Source organism: Dermacentor variabilis, chromosome 3 (assembly GCF_050947875.1).
Source record: "Dermacentor variabilis isolate Ectoservices chromosome 3, ASM5094787v1, whole genome shotgun sequence".
Classification (NCBI taxonomy): Eukaryota; Metazoa; Arthropoda; class Arachnida; order Ixodida; family Ixodidae; genus Dermacentor; species Dermacentor variabilis.
Window position 1 is genome coordinate 205438569 of NC_134570.1, and position 17109 is coordinate 205455677.

The following is a 17109-nucleotide window of genomic DNA, read 5'->3' on the forward strand; positions in this document are numbered from 1 at the left end:
AATGGCGGACGGAGTTCGGAGGCCGGTTTGTTTATCGTTGTCTTTCGCAATTTCCTTCATTATGGCGCGGTTTTTTTTTTGCTTGGGTATGTGTGGCAAATAAATGTTGTGCATTAAAAGATCATATTGTATTAAAAATATTTACTTTGATAGCAGATGTTCCGCTAGTGGTGCTCTTGTAGAGTGTTTCGTGTTTGTTATTGTTGCCATCATTACGGCTGCGGTCGTGTCTGTTTCGTGTTTGAAACGTATTGCTTGCCCAGAAGATGGCACGATCGTCCAGCAAATGGAGCAGAAAGAGAACTTTCAAAGGTAATCGGTTCACTAGCAAGAAGGGCAGTGAGAAACCGGCACGACGAAGCGCAAGCTTCACAAAACTTGGTGAGAGGATCAGTTGTGATTCCTTTGATGTAGACGGGGCAAGTACGACTGGCTACCGTCTAATCGACTTCACTCTTTTCCGCAGTTTCTTGCAAGATATTGCTGTGCGTAAAAAAGTGCAACAAGGGTGCAATAATACTGGAAGAAGCTATTAACAGGCGAAGCGGTTTGGCATCCTCCATAAATTTCACCTGCAGCGAGTGCGATGCTCTCAGTGTGCTTGAGACATCAAGGCGCATTGCTGGCAACGTCTTTGAAGTAAATCAAAGGTTCGTTTATGCCCTTCGCACCTGCGGCAAAGGTTTGGCATCTGGTCGCATCATGTGTGCTGTGCTCAATCTACCGCCACCGCCAACAAAGTTTGCATCGTACAACGCGAGGCTTCTTTGTGCATCTACGACCGCTGTGAGTAATAGTATGGCAAAAGCTGCCGAAGAACTGAAGAAAGAGGCCTTCGCTTCTGATGGAGAGCTGGAAACTGCGCTCACAGTGGATGGGACGTGGATGAAGCGGGGTTATTCTTCACTACATGGCGTCGTAGCAGCGATATCGGCCGACACTGGAAAAGTGCTCGACTTTGAAGTAGAGTCCAAGTTTTGCCACATGTGTGCCCGCAATCTTGACACAGATGACAACTTGAATGAATGTAAAGTTACCTACGATGGGCCATCTGGTGGAATGGAATCTGCTGGAGCAGTAAAAATCTTTGGGCGCTCTGTTGAAAAGCACCAACTAATGTACACAAGTTACATTGGTGATGGAGACAGTAAGGCGTACATTTCGGTAAGAGACTCGCAGCCATACGAGAAGGCCATAGAAAAACATGAATGTGTAGCACATGTCCAGAAGCGAATGGGCACAAGGCTCAGGAACATCAAGAAGAATGAGAAGGGGAAAAAGCTTGCCGATGGTCTACCACTTTCCGGGAAAGGGCGCCTCACAGAAAAGGACATTGACTCCATTCAGGTTTACTATGGCAAAGCTATTCGGGGAAATACAGACAGTCTGGATAATATGAGACGAGCGGTGTGGGCAATATACTTTCATAAGTTATCCACAGATACCACGCCCCACCATGGACTCTGCCCAAAGGGACCCTCTTCATGGTGTGGGTATAACCGCAGCCTTGTTGAGGGAAGCCTTGAGACCTACTCCCACAAAAGCTACCTTCCTGAGGCCGTGATGGACGTCATCAAGCCAGTGTTCAAGGCGTTGTCAGATCCAGGTCTTCTGAGCAAATGTCTTCACGGACGAACACAGAACACCAATGAGTCGCTGAACCAACTCATCTGGTGTCGTTGCGCTAAGACAACATTTGTCAGTGCTGACACCTTGAGGACAGCAGCTAACGATGCTGTAGCCTACTACAATGATGGTAACTCTGCAAGAAAAGCTGTTCTAGAGGCTCTTGGAATTGTTCCAGGTGTGTTTTGTGATGTTGCCCTCGACAGAATGGACAAAGAGCGCGTTGACAGGGCAGAATTGTATGACTCTGCCGAGAGCAAGGAAACACGACAGGTAAAAAGGAACTCTAAGAAGGGTTTTGGAGGCACCCGCAAGAATGTCAGCCGTAAAATGTATTCTCCTGGGGCATTTTGAGCATGCATGAGAAGTATGCAAACATAAAGCTTCATTTTTCTCAAATTGTGTTTTTTGCAAGTTCCTCAAATTCAGTGTACCTTTTCTCAGAAAGTATTCATCGGATTTCAGTGAAACTTTGCCCACATGTACATTAGCCAGTCCTAAATATTCGGAACTAAAAAAATTGCAGATGATATGAATGATAACACTGGAAAAAAATTACACTTCAAGACACCCCCCCTTGTGCCTCTGTGCATTTTTTAGGGAACAAATTCCTAAAAGAATGTGGCATGTCTTTAGTTCAGATATAAACTATGGGTATGTAGAACAACACTGCCTAATATCACCACATTCCTTTGAGTGGTTACAGAAAAAAGGTACATTGAATAATTAAACACACCTGACATTTTGGGAATGGGCCAAATGACAGGTAAACAGTCTGAGCTCACAAAAAGTGTTCCATATTGTACGCAGGGGCATCTGTTGTGAGCGTACGAAATTTGATGTAAATATCTGCACTTGTTTCTAAAATAATACGTTAAATGTAACATGTACCGTTTACCCTACCATACCTCCTTAACTTACTCTACAAGATGTTCCCCGAAAAGTAGAAGGCTGGGTGCCCTTGGTGTGGTGGAAAGCCAACTCTGTTTCATACGTCATAGAATTGTCCCATGAACCCGTCGAGGCAGGCAAACACCTAAACATCTACATACTCAACGAGGAGCAGTGGGAGGCATTACTCGCCAGCTCGGGAGAGCGAGTAGCCCGCATAACTGGTCCGACAGGCAGGAAAGGCCAGCGGACCACATCGGCTCCGACATTTTTGGCCAATAAAGTTTAATGAACGACTGAATGAATGAATGAATGAATGAATTAATTAATGAATGAATGAGCGAATTATATGTGCCCAGAAGTTTATACTGGCACGTAAAGGTCACATGCTGGCGAGTCTTATGCAGCCGTGTGCCGATCCTTCTGGTAGTTAGCGCGCGAGGCCCGCTTTACCGGCAAGTTATGAACATGTAGTTTCTTTCATATTTTCACATTCACCCCTGCTTAGGCCACTGATCCATCCTGGTCAATACCGTCAATTCTCTCTCACGGACTCTGATGTTCTGCCTCTCGGAAACAAGTACATTTGCGGCTCATGCTTATGCACTACACTCGGCCGTAAAATGCATAGAGAATACAACACTAAAGAATGCAATTTTCTATAGAGACTGCATAAGGCTTGGTAACGCCCTAGCTTTGCTAGAAAAGCATGAAAAGCCTGTAAATAAATAACTTTATTCGGCGCTATGCAATACTTGCACAACTTAACAAGTCATAATATGCTGGCTATCTTGGCATACAGACAGTGAAGGAATTATGCTTGTAGGAATTTAAATTGTACCAACAGGCGGGTTTAGCCTGGCGATCAAGGCCGGCAATGGCTCCGCCCGAGCGTCTCTTACAATACCGCTGAAGGGTTTCACTATATGTCCATCAAGCCAGTCTCTCTTAAGACTTCGATAAGGAGACGTGAAGTTTCTTTGCGGGCTATAACTGATCCCTCGGAATACATAAGGTGGTGCAGGCACGCATGCGGAAGGTCCTTTCTTTTGCAGATTCTTGCTCAATGTCTCCTGTCTCGTTGCATGCCGTACAGTTCGGAAAATTGATTCGCCCCGTCTTAAATGACCCGGCCTGTGTACTAGCAGATACTGTCCTTATTCGATATAGAAATGAGGCTTCCTCTTGGTGAAATCTCTTGGTTACGTAGGGCATATGCGGTGGAACCCAAAGCGAGCCAAAGTGATTTCGAATGTCAGATTTTTTCACCTGATTACTCCTTGGAGCCTTGACTTTGGGAGGATGGTAGAGCGCTGCGTATGCAAGCGCATCAGCTTCTATGTTGCCAGAAATACCAATGTAGGAGGGAATCCACTGAAACTTTACTGTGAAGCTTTTGTTGTTCAGTACTTTCAGGATGGCTAATGAATTGCGTCCGAACTTGAGGGATGGCATACCACGGTATAGTTTTTGTAACGCAGCCTTTCAGTCCGTAAAAACAACCACATTCTGCGGAGGAAAAGTCTTTAGTTTGCGCAGACCAAAAGCTATGCTACGCCTTCCACAACTGTCGACGAGGCTATACAGTTCAGACGGCCAGACGACGTATATATAAGAGAGGGGATATCGAATGCTGCTGCGCTGCGGTATTCGTCTGCTTTGACAGAGCCATCTATGTATACTTGTAGGTCAGTCGGGTAAGTCGTGTTCAAATGTTCCAGGACTAGTGACTTGGCTTCTGCAGATGAAATGCAGCTCTTTGACTGCAATCGTGGCACACTTAAGTTGCATGTGATGCCCTCGAATGTCCAGGGTGGTTCTATTCTTTTCCCTCTGTCTCCAGCAGCGCAATCCTGAGACGCGAAGCGTGTTCGGTGCTGCATAATATTGTGAGCGCGGCCTGTTACCTATACGTCGTAACAGGGCTTTGCCGTGCGTAGACTCACTCAATTGTAGTAGCTGGATCATGAGATCCTGGGAAGCCTGGAGCCGCAGTGGGCGTGACTCAGCTTCGTGGAGCACATTCTCGTTTGATGCTGGCTGAGGGCCTCCAAGGTTTCTGTACTCACAAGCTTCGTGGAGCACATTCTCGTTTGATGCTGGCTGAGGGCCTCCAAGGTTTCTGTACTCACAAGGACTCTACGACGCAGTCAATTGCGCCGAGGCAGTGTTGACACTGTGCTAAAAAATGCACGTTTTTTATGAGAGCCATCACAACGCGTCTAAAGGCTTTGGGAGACCTTGCCTGCCAGTGCGCCTCGACCAACTTCGCACAACATCAACTTCGTACAACGACGCGATAATCGAGAGAGCTCTGCACTACAACGAAGGCTTTGTAAGGATGCTTTTCTAATTGCCGAACTGCAGCCCGTCCTTGTAGTATGTTGGTTTGTTTTGTCCGAATGTTGTGTGAAGTGTGAGCACCAGTTTTCTCTTGATGCTTTCGATGGCGTCCCCACCCCTGCCTAGGAGCCTGCACCCTGAACCAAATCTCATAAAAACCAGCATGGTCTGAGGAAATTGCCAGAAAATAAGTGGAAGACCGGACCCCCTGTGATAACAAATGATGCGGATCAAAGGCACTGGTTGAAATCTGTGTAGTGAAGCGATTAATTAAACGCTATGCAACTGGTGGCCATCCATACAATTAATGCTTTGAAACGTGTAAGTTCTCCTAATGCTATATTTATACATAACAAAGGGCGTCACCTTGTTGTAAGGAAAACTTAATGTTTATGCCTTACAACAGCTCCCATGCTACTCCAAAATAGAAACACCGTATGATACAAATGCATACTCTGAGACAACAGAATAACGATGATGGAACCATGCACCACGACGGCGTCACCACGTTGGCATGACGACTGTATAAAGGCCAAATGACGATGACATGATAATGATGAAATGACGACGACGGCACGTAGGCAATGGGATGATGACAACGGTGTATGACGACAACCCTATAAGAAAGACGATGAACTCACGAATGTGGAATGGCGACGCTGGAATGAAGACGATAGAATGTTCATGACGGCATGAGCATGAGGACGTGACCGTGACTGTATAGACACGCTGCATTGACGACGATTGCTCGATAATGATGAAATGACGACTACATAAACATGACGGTGTGATGACTATGGAATGGAGACGATGGAATGGCTATGATACCCACCGTGGTTGCTTAATGGTTATGGTGTTGCACTGCTAAGCACAGTCGCGGTTCAAATCCCCAGCCGTGGCAGCCTCATTTCTATAGGGACGAAATCAAGAAGGTTCGTAACCCTTGCATTTGGGGCACGTTAAAGGTGCCCTGGTGGTCAAGATTAATCCGAAGACCCCCACTACGGCGTGCCTCATAATAAAATAGTGGGTTTGGCACGTAAAGCCCCAGAATTCAATTCTATGACAATGGAATGAGCACGCTTGCTGGTACCTAAAGCTTCGGATATATATCGAAATCGCAACTCAATCAAACTAATGTGCCTAAATGTGAGGAGTCTGAGTGCTTGTTTGGGGACTTCCGATTCTACAAGAGGCAATCATACAGAAACAATGTTGCCTTCACCCTAACCAAGAAAGTCTCAGCATGACTTGTCTAAACAACTCTCTTTTTTATTTCATAATTTTTGAACCACACACCCTCCTATTCCCAAACCGCCCTACAAGACTTGGCTTTATTGCCATTCCCCTATATATAGACACTGTAAATATTTGAAAACCGGTAAGCAGGAAAACACTACGCCAGTCTCATTTCTAAAAAAATACTTATGTCGCTGTTATGAGCCGTAAAAAGGCGTTGAAATCCGCAGTCTCTTATTTTGCAGGTGGAAGCGTTATGGAAAAGAAAAGAAAGAGGTGTTTTGCAGACGACTATGCGTATCCTCCTCTTCCAGTTTAAATTATGTTTAGATCATCTACAATGAAATGCAGATTGAGCGTGAGACAGATTATGCTGCCATATCTTGCGGCTGGCTTAAACGTAGCAATTATTTGGCCATTGTGGCTTTATTGCTCGTGATAGATAATGTCAGGGGCACCAAACAAACAATGTCCGCTGTCATATACGGGAGCGTATGCGCTTGGTCGATATGTGCAAAAAATGTCATGATCGCAGCCTAGGATGTAACGCATGTCCACATCGTCCTTGAATGTCACTCTGGCTGGCTGTCTGGCAACTGGGCACTGTAACTCACTCTGGCAAATTGCTGCTACGCTGCCATCTGACCGCGAAGCGCTGCGGGTATGCGTCAGTTGGCAGCGGCAATGCCACACATCATTGTCTAAAGACGGTTCTTTTTCCCCGTGCGTAGTTACCAGAGGAGACCTCCAACCGGTTAGGTATTCGACAAAGCCATGACGGCTAACCTCCCTGGAAGTTGTAGCCGCGCTAACATCGCGATCGAAAGCGACGTGTGCGCACCTCTTTGCTGTGGTTGCTGCGTTATGAACAGTAACCCAAGGAACAGCCGTAGGCCAGAAAAGAAGGGGCTTCTTTCGTAGTGCCGTCGTGTTACCCGTTTTTGTGATTTCATCAGTAGACGAGGCTTCCTCCACCGTGGCAGTAATGGTATTTGTCGTAGTCGTTGAAAAGCAGCGCCCCCTCGGAATTGAGATATTTTCCGGGGTGTCGTAGGTATTAACACCTTCTTCCCCGTAGATGTTGTCAAGCCGCTGTCCCCAGGGTTTGCTCAGGATTGACAAGCAATGTTTTTCTCCCTGTCGGTGTCGGGGCTTTTTCACCGTGCTCGCCCTGGCAGCAGAAGTGGCCTTCGCCGTGACAGACGAATTCGTAATTACCGCTGGATTTGTGACTAACTCCTCACGTGACATTTCGCGGCCTTTGGCAACTCGAGGTCTGGCTTTGTCGTCCTGCTGAGCAGCGGGATGCTTGGTGGGCGCCAGGAAATACTGGGACACCACAAGCGTTAAAGGCACAATTGCGGTGGAAACAATAACGCCTACTGTGAGCGACAGTGTCATACCGAGGTGGTTATTCAAAAAACCGTCGCAGAATATGTTCATGGCTCTTCTCAAGACGTCGTAAACCCCTTTGCAGTTGCCGGCTGTTGGGCTTCGTTGAACTTGCCGGGTTGCCGACTGAAGCACCCATCTTTTTATTGTCGCCGGTTCGGTACTTACCACTAGGTAAGGATTTGTGGTCCCGTTAAATGCACGGAGCTCCGTGATTGACGCTCCTTCTCCTGCACATTGAGAAAGAACGACTTGTGGCGTCAAGAGAGTAAAAAGTCGTCCACGGTCAGAGTAGGGCCAGACCATCTGTGTGAGCCTCTCGAGATGCAGGAAACTTTTTCTCCGGTAAGGCGAGCAAACATAGCAGTGAGCCAGGACTCCTGTCGTAACTGTGGTTGTCAGAAGGGCGGTTGCCAGTACGTGAAAGAGCATGACGAGCACAGCATTCGTGAGGAAGACCACTCCCGTGTACCTAAATGTTTCGGCGGGCCTTCCAGAAAGATTCACGCAATTTCGAATGCCCGAACCAATACCAAATCCTAGCAATGCAATGATGACGCAAAGCAGGACCATTACCATCGGCGCTCCCACCAGGTCAACTACAGTGGATCTGCTCCACAACCTCGTGCGCTGCTCGAAACCATGGAATCTGGCCTCCAGTTCATCGACACCTTCAAGCGTGCGGTTCAGCTGTAGCTGTAGGTTCTCTCCGATGACGTCGGCCACCTTCGGCAGCTGTGCTCCTGGCATGAGCATTTCGGCCGAGACATTTCTGCAGTTACGCAGCTTGGACACGAAGGAGTAGTTGGAGAGCGCGACGAGGCAATTGATGGAGATGATGCGACCGAGTGCTTCTTCCGAGATGACCTCATACAGGAAAGAGCGAATGCTGCTTGCCACTCCATTGTCGTCGTCGTAGAGTTCGACAAGGAGTTCAATAACGGTACTGGTCACGTAGCGGCGCAGGTCGGCCGTAACCTCTGCGAACGCCGATGGCACCCGTGGTGCGGCGTCAGACAAAGCAACGTGGTAGGCTAGCATGGTAGCCAAGTCTCCAAAGGCGAGCATGGCGAACATACCGAGCAGCACGCAGCAGGCGAGGCAGTGTTTCGGTGCTGTGGCTCTTCGGGCGAACGGTACGCTGCCGCTGGTGATGCAGGTGACGACGGTGATCGGAGCGGCGACCGCAAGCAGGGCCACTCCGGCGAGGATTACGGAAACGAGAAAACTGCGCAGCCTAGGATGTCTCTTGTACACAAGGTCGAGGGCTTCTGCAGTTTGCGTGCGCGACGCGAGTTCGAAGAAAAAGGCGCCCGCGCTTCTGTGGCCATCGCGTTCGCCGCCGGCGTCTCCTGCGGGAATCTGGCCCAGGAACTCCACGGCGAAGGTTGCCGCTTCGGCCCAGGCCGAAAGCAGGCCCCTGCTTCCTGCAGACAATGCTTGCACGGGTAGAATCTCTGGCGTTGTCTTCTGTTGGGAGTTGACCACCGTGTAACGGCGCCAGAAGACAAGCATTGCAAATAGGATGCTGACGAGCATAACAATAGGAATGCCATAGACCCCTTAGGTTGTCGATGTGGATTACTTACGTCATGACAGCTATATCTGAGGGGACAAAAGGAGTAGCTATAAATTTAAAAAATCGAAAAAGCTAAGAAATAAAGGCATTTGATGAAGTCTTGCAAACAAGAACTCGGAACTAATTATTAAAAAATGCACCGACGATTGGGATACTACTTAAGGCAAAAGTTAAGTGAAGTTTCATGCGTGTTTCCATTTTGCAATTAATTGGCTGGTGCGGACAATCTGTCTCATGCGGCACTGGCAAACGAAACGAAAGGTGGCGCGACTGCCTCGCTAATCGGGAGTTCGGGAGAGGCAGCGCATGGGTGACGCGTGGGCGCGATTCACAGCAGCCATTGACTCAGACAGACCTCTGCTCATGCTGCGTTTTGTTTCCATATATGGCATCGGTACCATATATGGTATCGTGTTTACAGGCGGTATTCAGAGACTTGGATTGGGAAGAATTGGGGATAATAGTTAATGGTGAATACCTTAGTAACTTGCGATTCACTGATGGTATTGCTTTGTTTAGTAACTCAGGGGACCAATTGCAAGGCATGCTCACTGACCGGGACACGCAAAGCAGAAGGGTGTGTCTAAAAACTAATTTGCAGGAAACTAAATAATGTTTAACCGCCTCGGAAGAGAACAGCAGTTTACGACAGGTAGCGACGCACTGGAAGTGGTAAGGGAAAACATCTACTTAGGGCAGGTAGTGACCGCAGATCCGGATCATCAGACTGAAATAATCAGAAGAATAAGAATGGGCTGGGATGCGTTTGGCAGACATTCTCAGATCATGAACAGCAGATTGCCATTATCCCTCAAGAGAAAGTGTACAACATCTGTGTCTTACCAGTACTCACCTACGGGGCAGAAACCTGGAGGCTTACGAAAAGGGTTCCACTTCAATTGAGGACGACGCAACGAGCTATGGACAGAATAATGGTGGGTGTAACGTTAAGGGATAAGAAGAGAGCAGATTGGGTGAGGGAACAAACGCGAGGTAATGACATCTTAGTTGAAATCAAGAAAAAGAAATGGGGGGGGGCATGGGCAGGGCATGTAATGAGGAGGGAAGATAATCGATGGTCATTAATGGTTGCGGACTGGATTCCAAGAGAAGGAAGCGTAGCAGGGGGCGACAGGAAGTTAGGTGGGTGGATGAGATTAAGAAGTTTGCAGGGACAACATGGCATCAATTAGCACATGACCGGGGTAGTTGGAGAAGTATGGGAGGCCTTTGCCCTGCAGTGGGCTTAGCCAGGCTGATGATGATGATGGTATCGGTGGCGTCATCAGTGAACATACAACACGCGCTGCTCTGGCGCCATCTCGTAGCCATCGTCGCCGCAGAGCGCGGCGCCTCTACGCTTTTCTTCTCGCGCTTTTGGATACCCTCCTCCGCTTTCCTCCTCGCGCTCTGCGCTGTTTGTCGTATTTCATCCTTCGCTGCGTTCCGTGTTGGCTTTTTAATCCTTCGCTGTGGTTATTCGTTCGGCTCCGACGGACGCCGACGCTCCCCCCAGGAACGGGCGCTTATGTGGTGCGCTCTATAAACGGCCGATAAAAATCGCAGGAGAGACGGTATCCCTACCAACGTAGCCTACTCGGTGTCACTGCAAACTTACAAAGTAAGTTAAAATTTAACTTGTGGCTGCGGCCAAATTGTACAATGCAAAATAATAATAAATTTAGAGGAGTTGTTGATAATTGAATATGAGGAAGAGGAAGGCTGATCACAATGTTGTGCGTGAAGGCGAAACCGCTGCGAGAAAGGAGCGAGTGGTAAATGGTTTCTTCATCCTAAATCGTTTCTATAAAGAAAAAAAGCATAGCGCCGGTTTGATGCCAATCCTCCGCATACGGAAGATTGGTATGATGATCGGTACGTACCCGCCGTGGTTGCTCAGTGGCTATGGTGTTAGGCTGCTGAGCACGAGGTCGCGGGATCGAATCCTGGCCACGGCGGCCGCATTTCGATGGGGGCGAAATGCGAAAACACCCGTGTATTTAGATTTAGGTGCACGTTAAAGAACCCCAGGTGGTCAAAATTTCCGGAGTCCCCCACTACGGCGTGCCTCATAATCAGAAAGTGGTTTTGGCACGTAAAACCCCATATATTATTATTATGATCGGTATGCACCTGGTATAGGGATCAAAGAAACAAACAAGCAAGCAAAGCAAATGTTGTTTGGTTTTCCTCAAAATATGGCGCATAGGCACTATGAGCCACACTTATGATACACTCTGAGCTAAATGGGACTAAAATCTGTCGTCCCTTTGGGGAGTAACTGCGTTGCCACAACCATTGGTGCCTAATAGGGTAAATGATTCGTCTCTTAAGGACTAACTGTAAGAGGATAAACAATTAGGAACCGGCAGTATTCCCTGGGAGACCAACCATTAATCCCGTAAGACGAATGGCTTTACCCGCCACTTGGATTGGCTTAAAACCACTAACTGTTCCAGTTACTGCATTAACCGATAGATGACAGCAAAATCCCTAAAAAAAGTCGAATGTTTTTTTGTTTTTGTTTTTTGTAGAGTACGACTCAGCGAAAGTCACAACAGAGGAATACAAAGCAGCACCACACAAGACAAAAAGCAAGACACTCGCAAACACTGCTCTTTCGTTTTTTCTTTACTGCAGGGGTATACTAATCACCCACGTAGGTGAAATACACATGTCGCAATTGTTTCATACGTAACAAAGATTTTATACGGCGCGCTTAACCGGGTACACACGTTTGTGCTTTTTCCATTTCCAGAAATGAAATGAGACACTCGCGAAAGCACCCTATAGCAGAACGAGCATCAACATCTGCATGGCGAAAAGCCATGCGTGACGTCCAAATACTATGCAAAGCCAACAACACTGTAATATCGTAAGGAAAACCAGCCTGGTTGTGAACCATTAGGTACCTTATTCCCTGTGCATGCAAAGGGAAACCCTTTTTGATTGTCCTTAGCAGGACATCCCGGAAGAACACGCCATACCAGCACTCCAGGAACACACGTTCAATCATTTCTGGTTTGCGGCACAAGAAACAGGGGTCACCCCCGGAACGAAGAAACCCTTTTCACAAAGCCATGTCTTAATTAGCAAAACGCCTGCATGTAACTTAAGGAAGAAAGTTTTCACCCCCGGACACATACGCATGCTTTTTAGATGTTTCACCACGTTTCGCCATATTCCCCCAGAGAAACGAGACCGCTACAACGAAGAAGAGAGGCTATCCAAGGGCCCCTGCGATGCTGTGCTGGCATGTCGGCGAATGTAAGAGGCGAAGAAGCGTAGCTGAAGACAGAAGGAGTACCACGCTCATCGGCCAATGGTGAGCCCGAAAGAGCGTCGGCATCAGAATGCTTACCGCCTTACCAGTAGACAACATGGATGGCATAGTCCTGTAGACGAAGCGCCCAATAAGCTAGGCGACCAGATGGGTCTTTTAATGACGACAACCAGCACAGGGCGTGGTGATCGGTCACGACGCCAAATGGACGGTCATATACGTAAGGTCCAAGTTTGGTGATTGCCCAATCGGTTGCAAGATATTATTTTTCGATGGCGGAATAGTTCGTTTCCGCTTTGGTGAGAGTGCGGCGGGCGTAAGAGACGGCCTACTGTTCGAAACCAGACTTACGCTGTGCAAGAATAGCACCGAGGCCTACTCCACTAGCGTCCGTGTAAATTTCGGTATGAGCATCCCGGTCAAAGTGGCGGGGAATGGGTGGGGATGTCAAAAGATGGCGTAATGTGGTGAACGCGTCTTCACAAGCGGTAGGCCATGCCGAGATGCCTTGGCTGTTGGCAAGCAGCTGCGTTAAGGGGGCGATTATGGATGCAAAATTACGCACGAATTGGCTAAAGTATGAACACAGGCCTATAAAGCTATGGAGTTCTTTCAGCGTAGACGGCCTGGGGAACTCGACGACGGCGAGAAGCTTTGCAGGGTCGAAAAGGGCACTGTCCTTGCTGACAACATGGCCGAATGTGATAAGCCGGTGGGCGGCCAAGTGGCACATCTTCAAATTAAGCTGCAGTCCAGCATGTGAACGTATAACAGCGAGAGGCCCACAGCACCGGTGAGCCCTAGGCACTTCTTTCTCTTCCTCGGGCTTCTGAAGTAAGGTATGGAAGCAATGACACAAAGTTCGATTCAGGTAACCCTGTGCTAGCTTTCTTCAACAGGGAGGACGAATTAGTGGTTCAAGAAAGTGTTCAGCAAATTTTGTGCTGAAGAAGTGAACAGCCACAGCATGGCCGAAATGTCTGAACCGCGCTGGCGATGTTTACAAGCGCCACGCAGAACAGCATATAGCCAAAACACTTTTAACTGCTTTTAGTGCGACAACAATTCTATGGGCACTAAGCCAAATTTTTCCGTCCCTGTAGGCCTTGGCGAAGGCGTAGGCTTCAGTACAAAGTCCACGTGTGACTGATCCTCTGGCGCGCCGTGCTTTGTGGGTGCTTCCGAAAGCGTGAGAGGGTGCGCTGGAAAGGGTTGTGGCCTGATGCGCGCCCAATGTTGGAAGTGTTCATAGATTATATTGCTACGGACGTCCGAATTTCATCTGCAAGCATGTTGTCTTCTATGCCTCTATGCCCAGACACCCAACATAAGATAGCATGTTAGTCGTTAGAAGCATAAGTAGCATATGACAGCGAATAAAGATAATTGATTAGGGGTTCTGCCGCTGCGCTTTTGCGGGGATCTTAAGGCTTTAGTGACTGCTAAAGATTCTATGTATACAACTGCTTTTTGTAGCTTTTATTTGCTGAAGCGATTCACAGCCTACAATAATGCGCAGGCGTCTGCCGCGAATATGCTTGTTTCAGGGTGTACAGCGGATGATTTTGAAAAGGATAGACCGACTACTGCACAAGACACGGCGGCATGCGATTTTCATGCATCTGCAGAAAATTCCGTGCGCGAATATATTTCCTGAAGTTCCAGACAATGCATTCTAATATGCATCTCTGGAGCATGTTTGGTGACCTCTTCAAACAATACGTCATATTCTATGAACTGCCACTGCCACGGTGGTATCGGCTTGCTGGAGCCATAAGAAAATGTTGAAGCGGTGGAACACCCATTTTTTCCTACGGATCTTCGCACGCAGAGATAACGCTTCTCTCGCTGCAGGTCGGTTATGAAAGAGTGTGGCAGCGGTCATATTCTTTATGATTTAATCAGCAGGATGCTCATTGTTCCAGTGTTCACTCAGAAAACATGCAAAACTGGCATGTGACTCCAGTACATGAAGACACCACTCATTTGCCTCTTTGCAGATTCTCTGGATCGTACTTGACCTGAAGGCACCAGTTGCGAGACGGATACATATATAGTGAACATTTTCTGGGAAATATATGGTACTTGCGCTGCAGAAATACGAATTGTAGCTCCGTAATCAAGATTCAAGTGGGCAAGAGCTTTATACAACTTCTGGAGAAATTCTCGATGACTACCGGAAGTTCTGGGTGACAGAACGTTTAAAAGACTGATGTCTTCGGGCATTGTCTTCGTAGTAATTCGGGGTTTGTCTTTTTTCGGAGTGCTTGATTGAATCGCCTCGCTCATTATGTGCTGTTGATAGGCTGCTATCTCCGCCGCCTCCTACTAGGGGCTTGACATGTGCTCTTGCGAGTGGCGCGTTTGCCGTGAGACTCACCTCGAAAGACGAGGCATTGGAGCCCACCAGCGCGTAGTTGAATGGGCTTGCCTTAGTCTGTAAACTGTGCTGGCTTCTACTAATGCTAGCAGAGGCTTCCGGTCTGGTCGAGTTCAGGGAAGGTAGAACAACCTTGCCTGCTCCCCCCGTGGGAGCTGGTGGTGGTGAAATTGTCTTGCTGCGCGTGGTTGGCGCACGCCCAGCGCAGTTTGCCCCCAATGCACCGTTTCAGCGACAGGTGCGAACTGTTGGCATAAAGGTGAAGAACGTTGCTGTGTCCCTCAAAATGTTATATTATCCTTTTCTTTGACTACCAATATTTATTTTTCTTTCTGTCACTGTTACACACAATCTAGCGTATAAAGGTTTGCACCATCGCAGTTAACCCTTTACTGCATCTTGTTGCATATATGCAACATACCGATAAACGGCCATAAAAACAAAACATAAGTTCAGTTGGTTCTTCCTGAACACAGTGTTGCATTTCTGCAGCAATAATTTGAAAAACGCGCCTTCTTTTGCTGCCCTCTGTGCTAATTCTGCGCAACTATTGCCAAACAAACATGGTGGACGCTGCTCGAGCCAGCACGTAGCTATACAGGTAAGTTTTGCCAGTTATAAATGTCTTTCTGAACGGAATAAACTGTGGAAAAAAATGTTAAGCTGTGTAATACATCCTGCTAATCGTGTAGATGCCAAAAAACATGATTTTCTCGCAATAGCCTGTTTCTGGCGACGGAAAATTGCTACGTTGCGTATTTGCAACAACGTGCTCACTGGGTTTGTTTTTTGTTCTAGAACTAGAAATGGATCCTAAACGCTTTTATTGCCGTGCAATTCCATCAGATAGCGAAGACAGCGAACTTTCCGAGAGTGACGACGACCCTGAGTGTAAGTCTGTTTGTATTTATCGTGTGTGCAGTGTGTTGTATGGTGGAATGCGCGAATTTTTTTATCAGGGTGTGTGCGCACTCACGCTTCTGTCTCGCATCGTTACAGCTTCACCTTCATATCTGTGCTTCTGCGTTTAAAATTTTTGGTTATAACGCGAAGACACCGTGCATAGTGGTTCCGTCTTCTTTCAATATACAGAGGCACCCTGTTTTCTATATCTGCATTTTGCTTTGTTTTACCGCTAATTTTATTCCCTGTATATCGCTGTCTGTTTGTGCTGCAGATGTTCAACCTGATCTCGAAAAGCTAAATGACAGCACAAGCGAGTCGAGTGCATGCTCCGACGAGGACGAAGGTACAGCAAATGGCACAACACCTCACCACCGCCCTGTACAAGCTAAGAGAAGGATCATTTGGAAGAAAGCGAATCTAATGAGAGATCCGCAGACAGTTCAGTTCTCCGGGCAAAGTGAACTCCCAGAGTACATTTCACAACTAGAGACACCATTCCAATACTTCTAATTTCTCTTCCCGGGCTCGCTGATTTCGCTAATTGCAGATCAGAGCAATTTGTATGCGCTTCAGAATGACGTGAGTCAGCCCCTCTGTACTACCGCAGAAGAGATCGAAATGTTTATTGGGACGTGCATGTGGATGTCGATCACACAAATGAGGAATTCGAGGTGGTACTGGAGTGCAGAAACCAGGGTTAGCCAAGTCGCTGACAACTTTCCTGTGGGTCGCTTTGAGAAACTAAAGCATAATATACACTTCATTGACAACAGTACTCTCGGCCCAAAGGACGCTCCAGGAAGAGATCGGCTTGCGAAGGTGCGGCCTCTCCTTGATACCATAAATGAACAGTTGTCGCTTGTGCCTCTTGAAGAGCATCTTTCTATTGATGAGCAGATTATACCCTTCAAAGGTAGAAGCTCCCTCAGGCAGTATTGTCCCAAGAAGCCCAAAAAATGGGGTTACAAAATTTTTGTGCTCTCCGGTGTAAGCGGCTTCTCGTACAAATTGGAGGTGTATACCGGACAGGAGAACACGGCGCAAAGACTTTCAGGAGAGCCTGACTGTGGAGCGAATGGAAATGTTGTTGTTCGCTTGAGTAGAATGATTCCGAGAGGCGTACACCACAAAGTGTACTTCGACAACTATTTCAACAGCCCAACCTTGCAGGTGTACCTAGAAAAAGACTCTGTACACTGCATTAGTACTGTGCGGACAAACCGGGTCCCTGTTGTGAGCCTGCCTAGCGAGCAGGAAAAAAAAACAAAGGAAGAGGACATTTTGAAGAGAGGGTTGCAGTTATAGATGGAATTGAACTATCATGTACAAGGTGGCAAGATACCCGAGCAGTGACTGCTCTCCTCCTTTGTTGGAACACAGCCTGCTAGAAGTGTATCAAGGTATAATCGTCAAAAAAAAGAGCGGAGTGAGATACCATGCCCTGCAGCGATCACTATCTACAACAAGCAC

General features: G+C 47.5%; 1 protein-coding gene across 1 annotated transcript; it reads left to right on the forward strand.

The window, feature by feature from the left end:
• Positions 1–257: 257 nt before the first annotated feature.
• Positions 258–1980, forward strand: LOC142575000 (uncharacterized). The gene has a single exon (XM_075683977.1). It carries the CDS (start codon positions 703–705, stop codon positions 1978–1980), a length of 1278 nt encoding a protein of 425 aa, XP_075540092.1. The 5' UTR covers positions 258–702.
• Positions 1981–17109: the final 15129 nt, after the last annotated feature.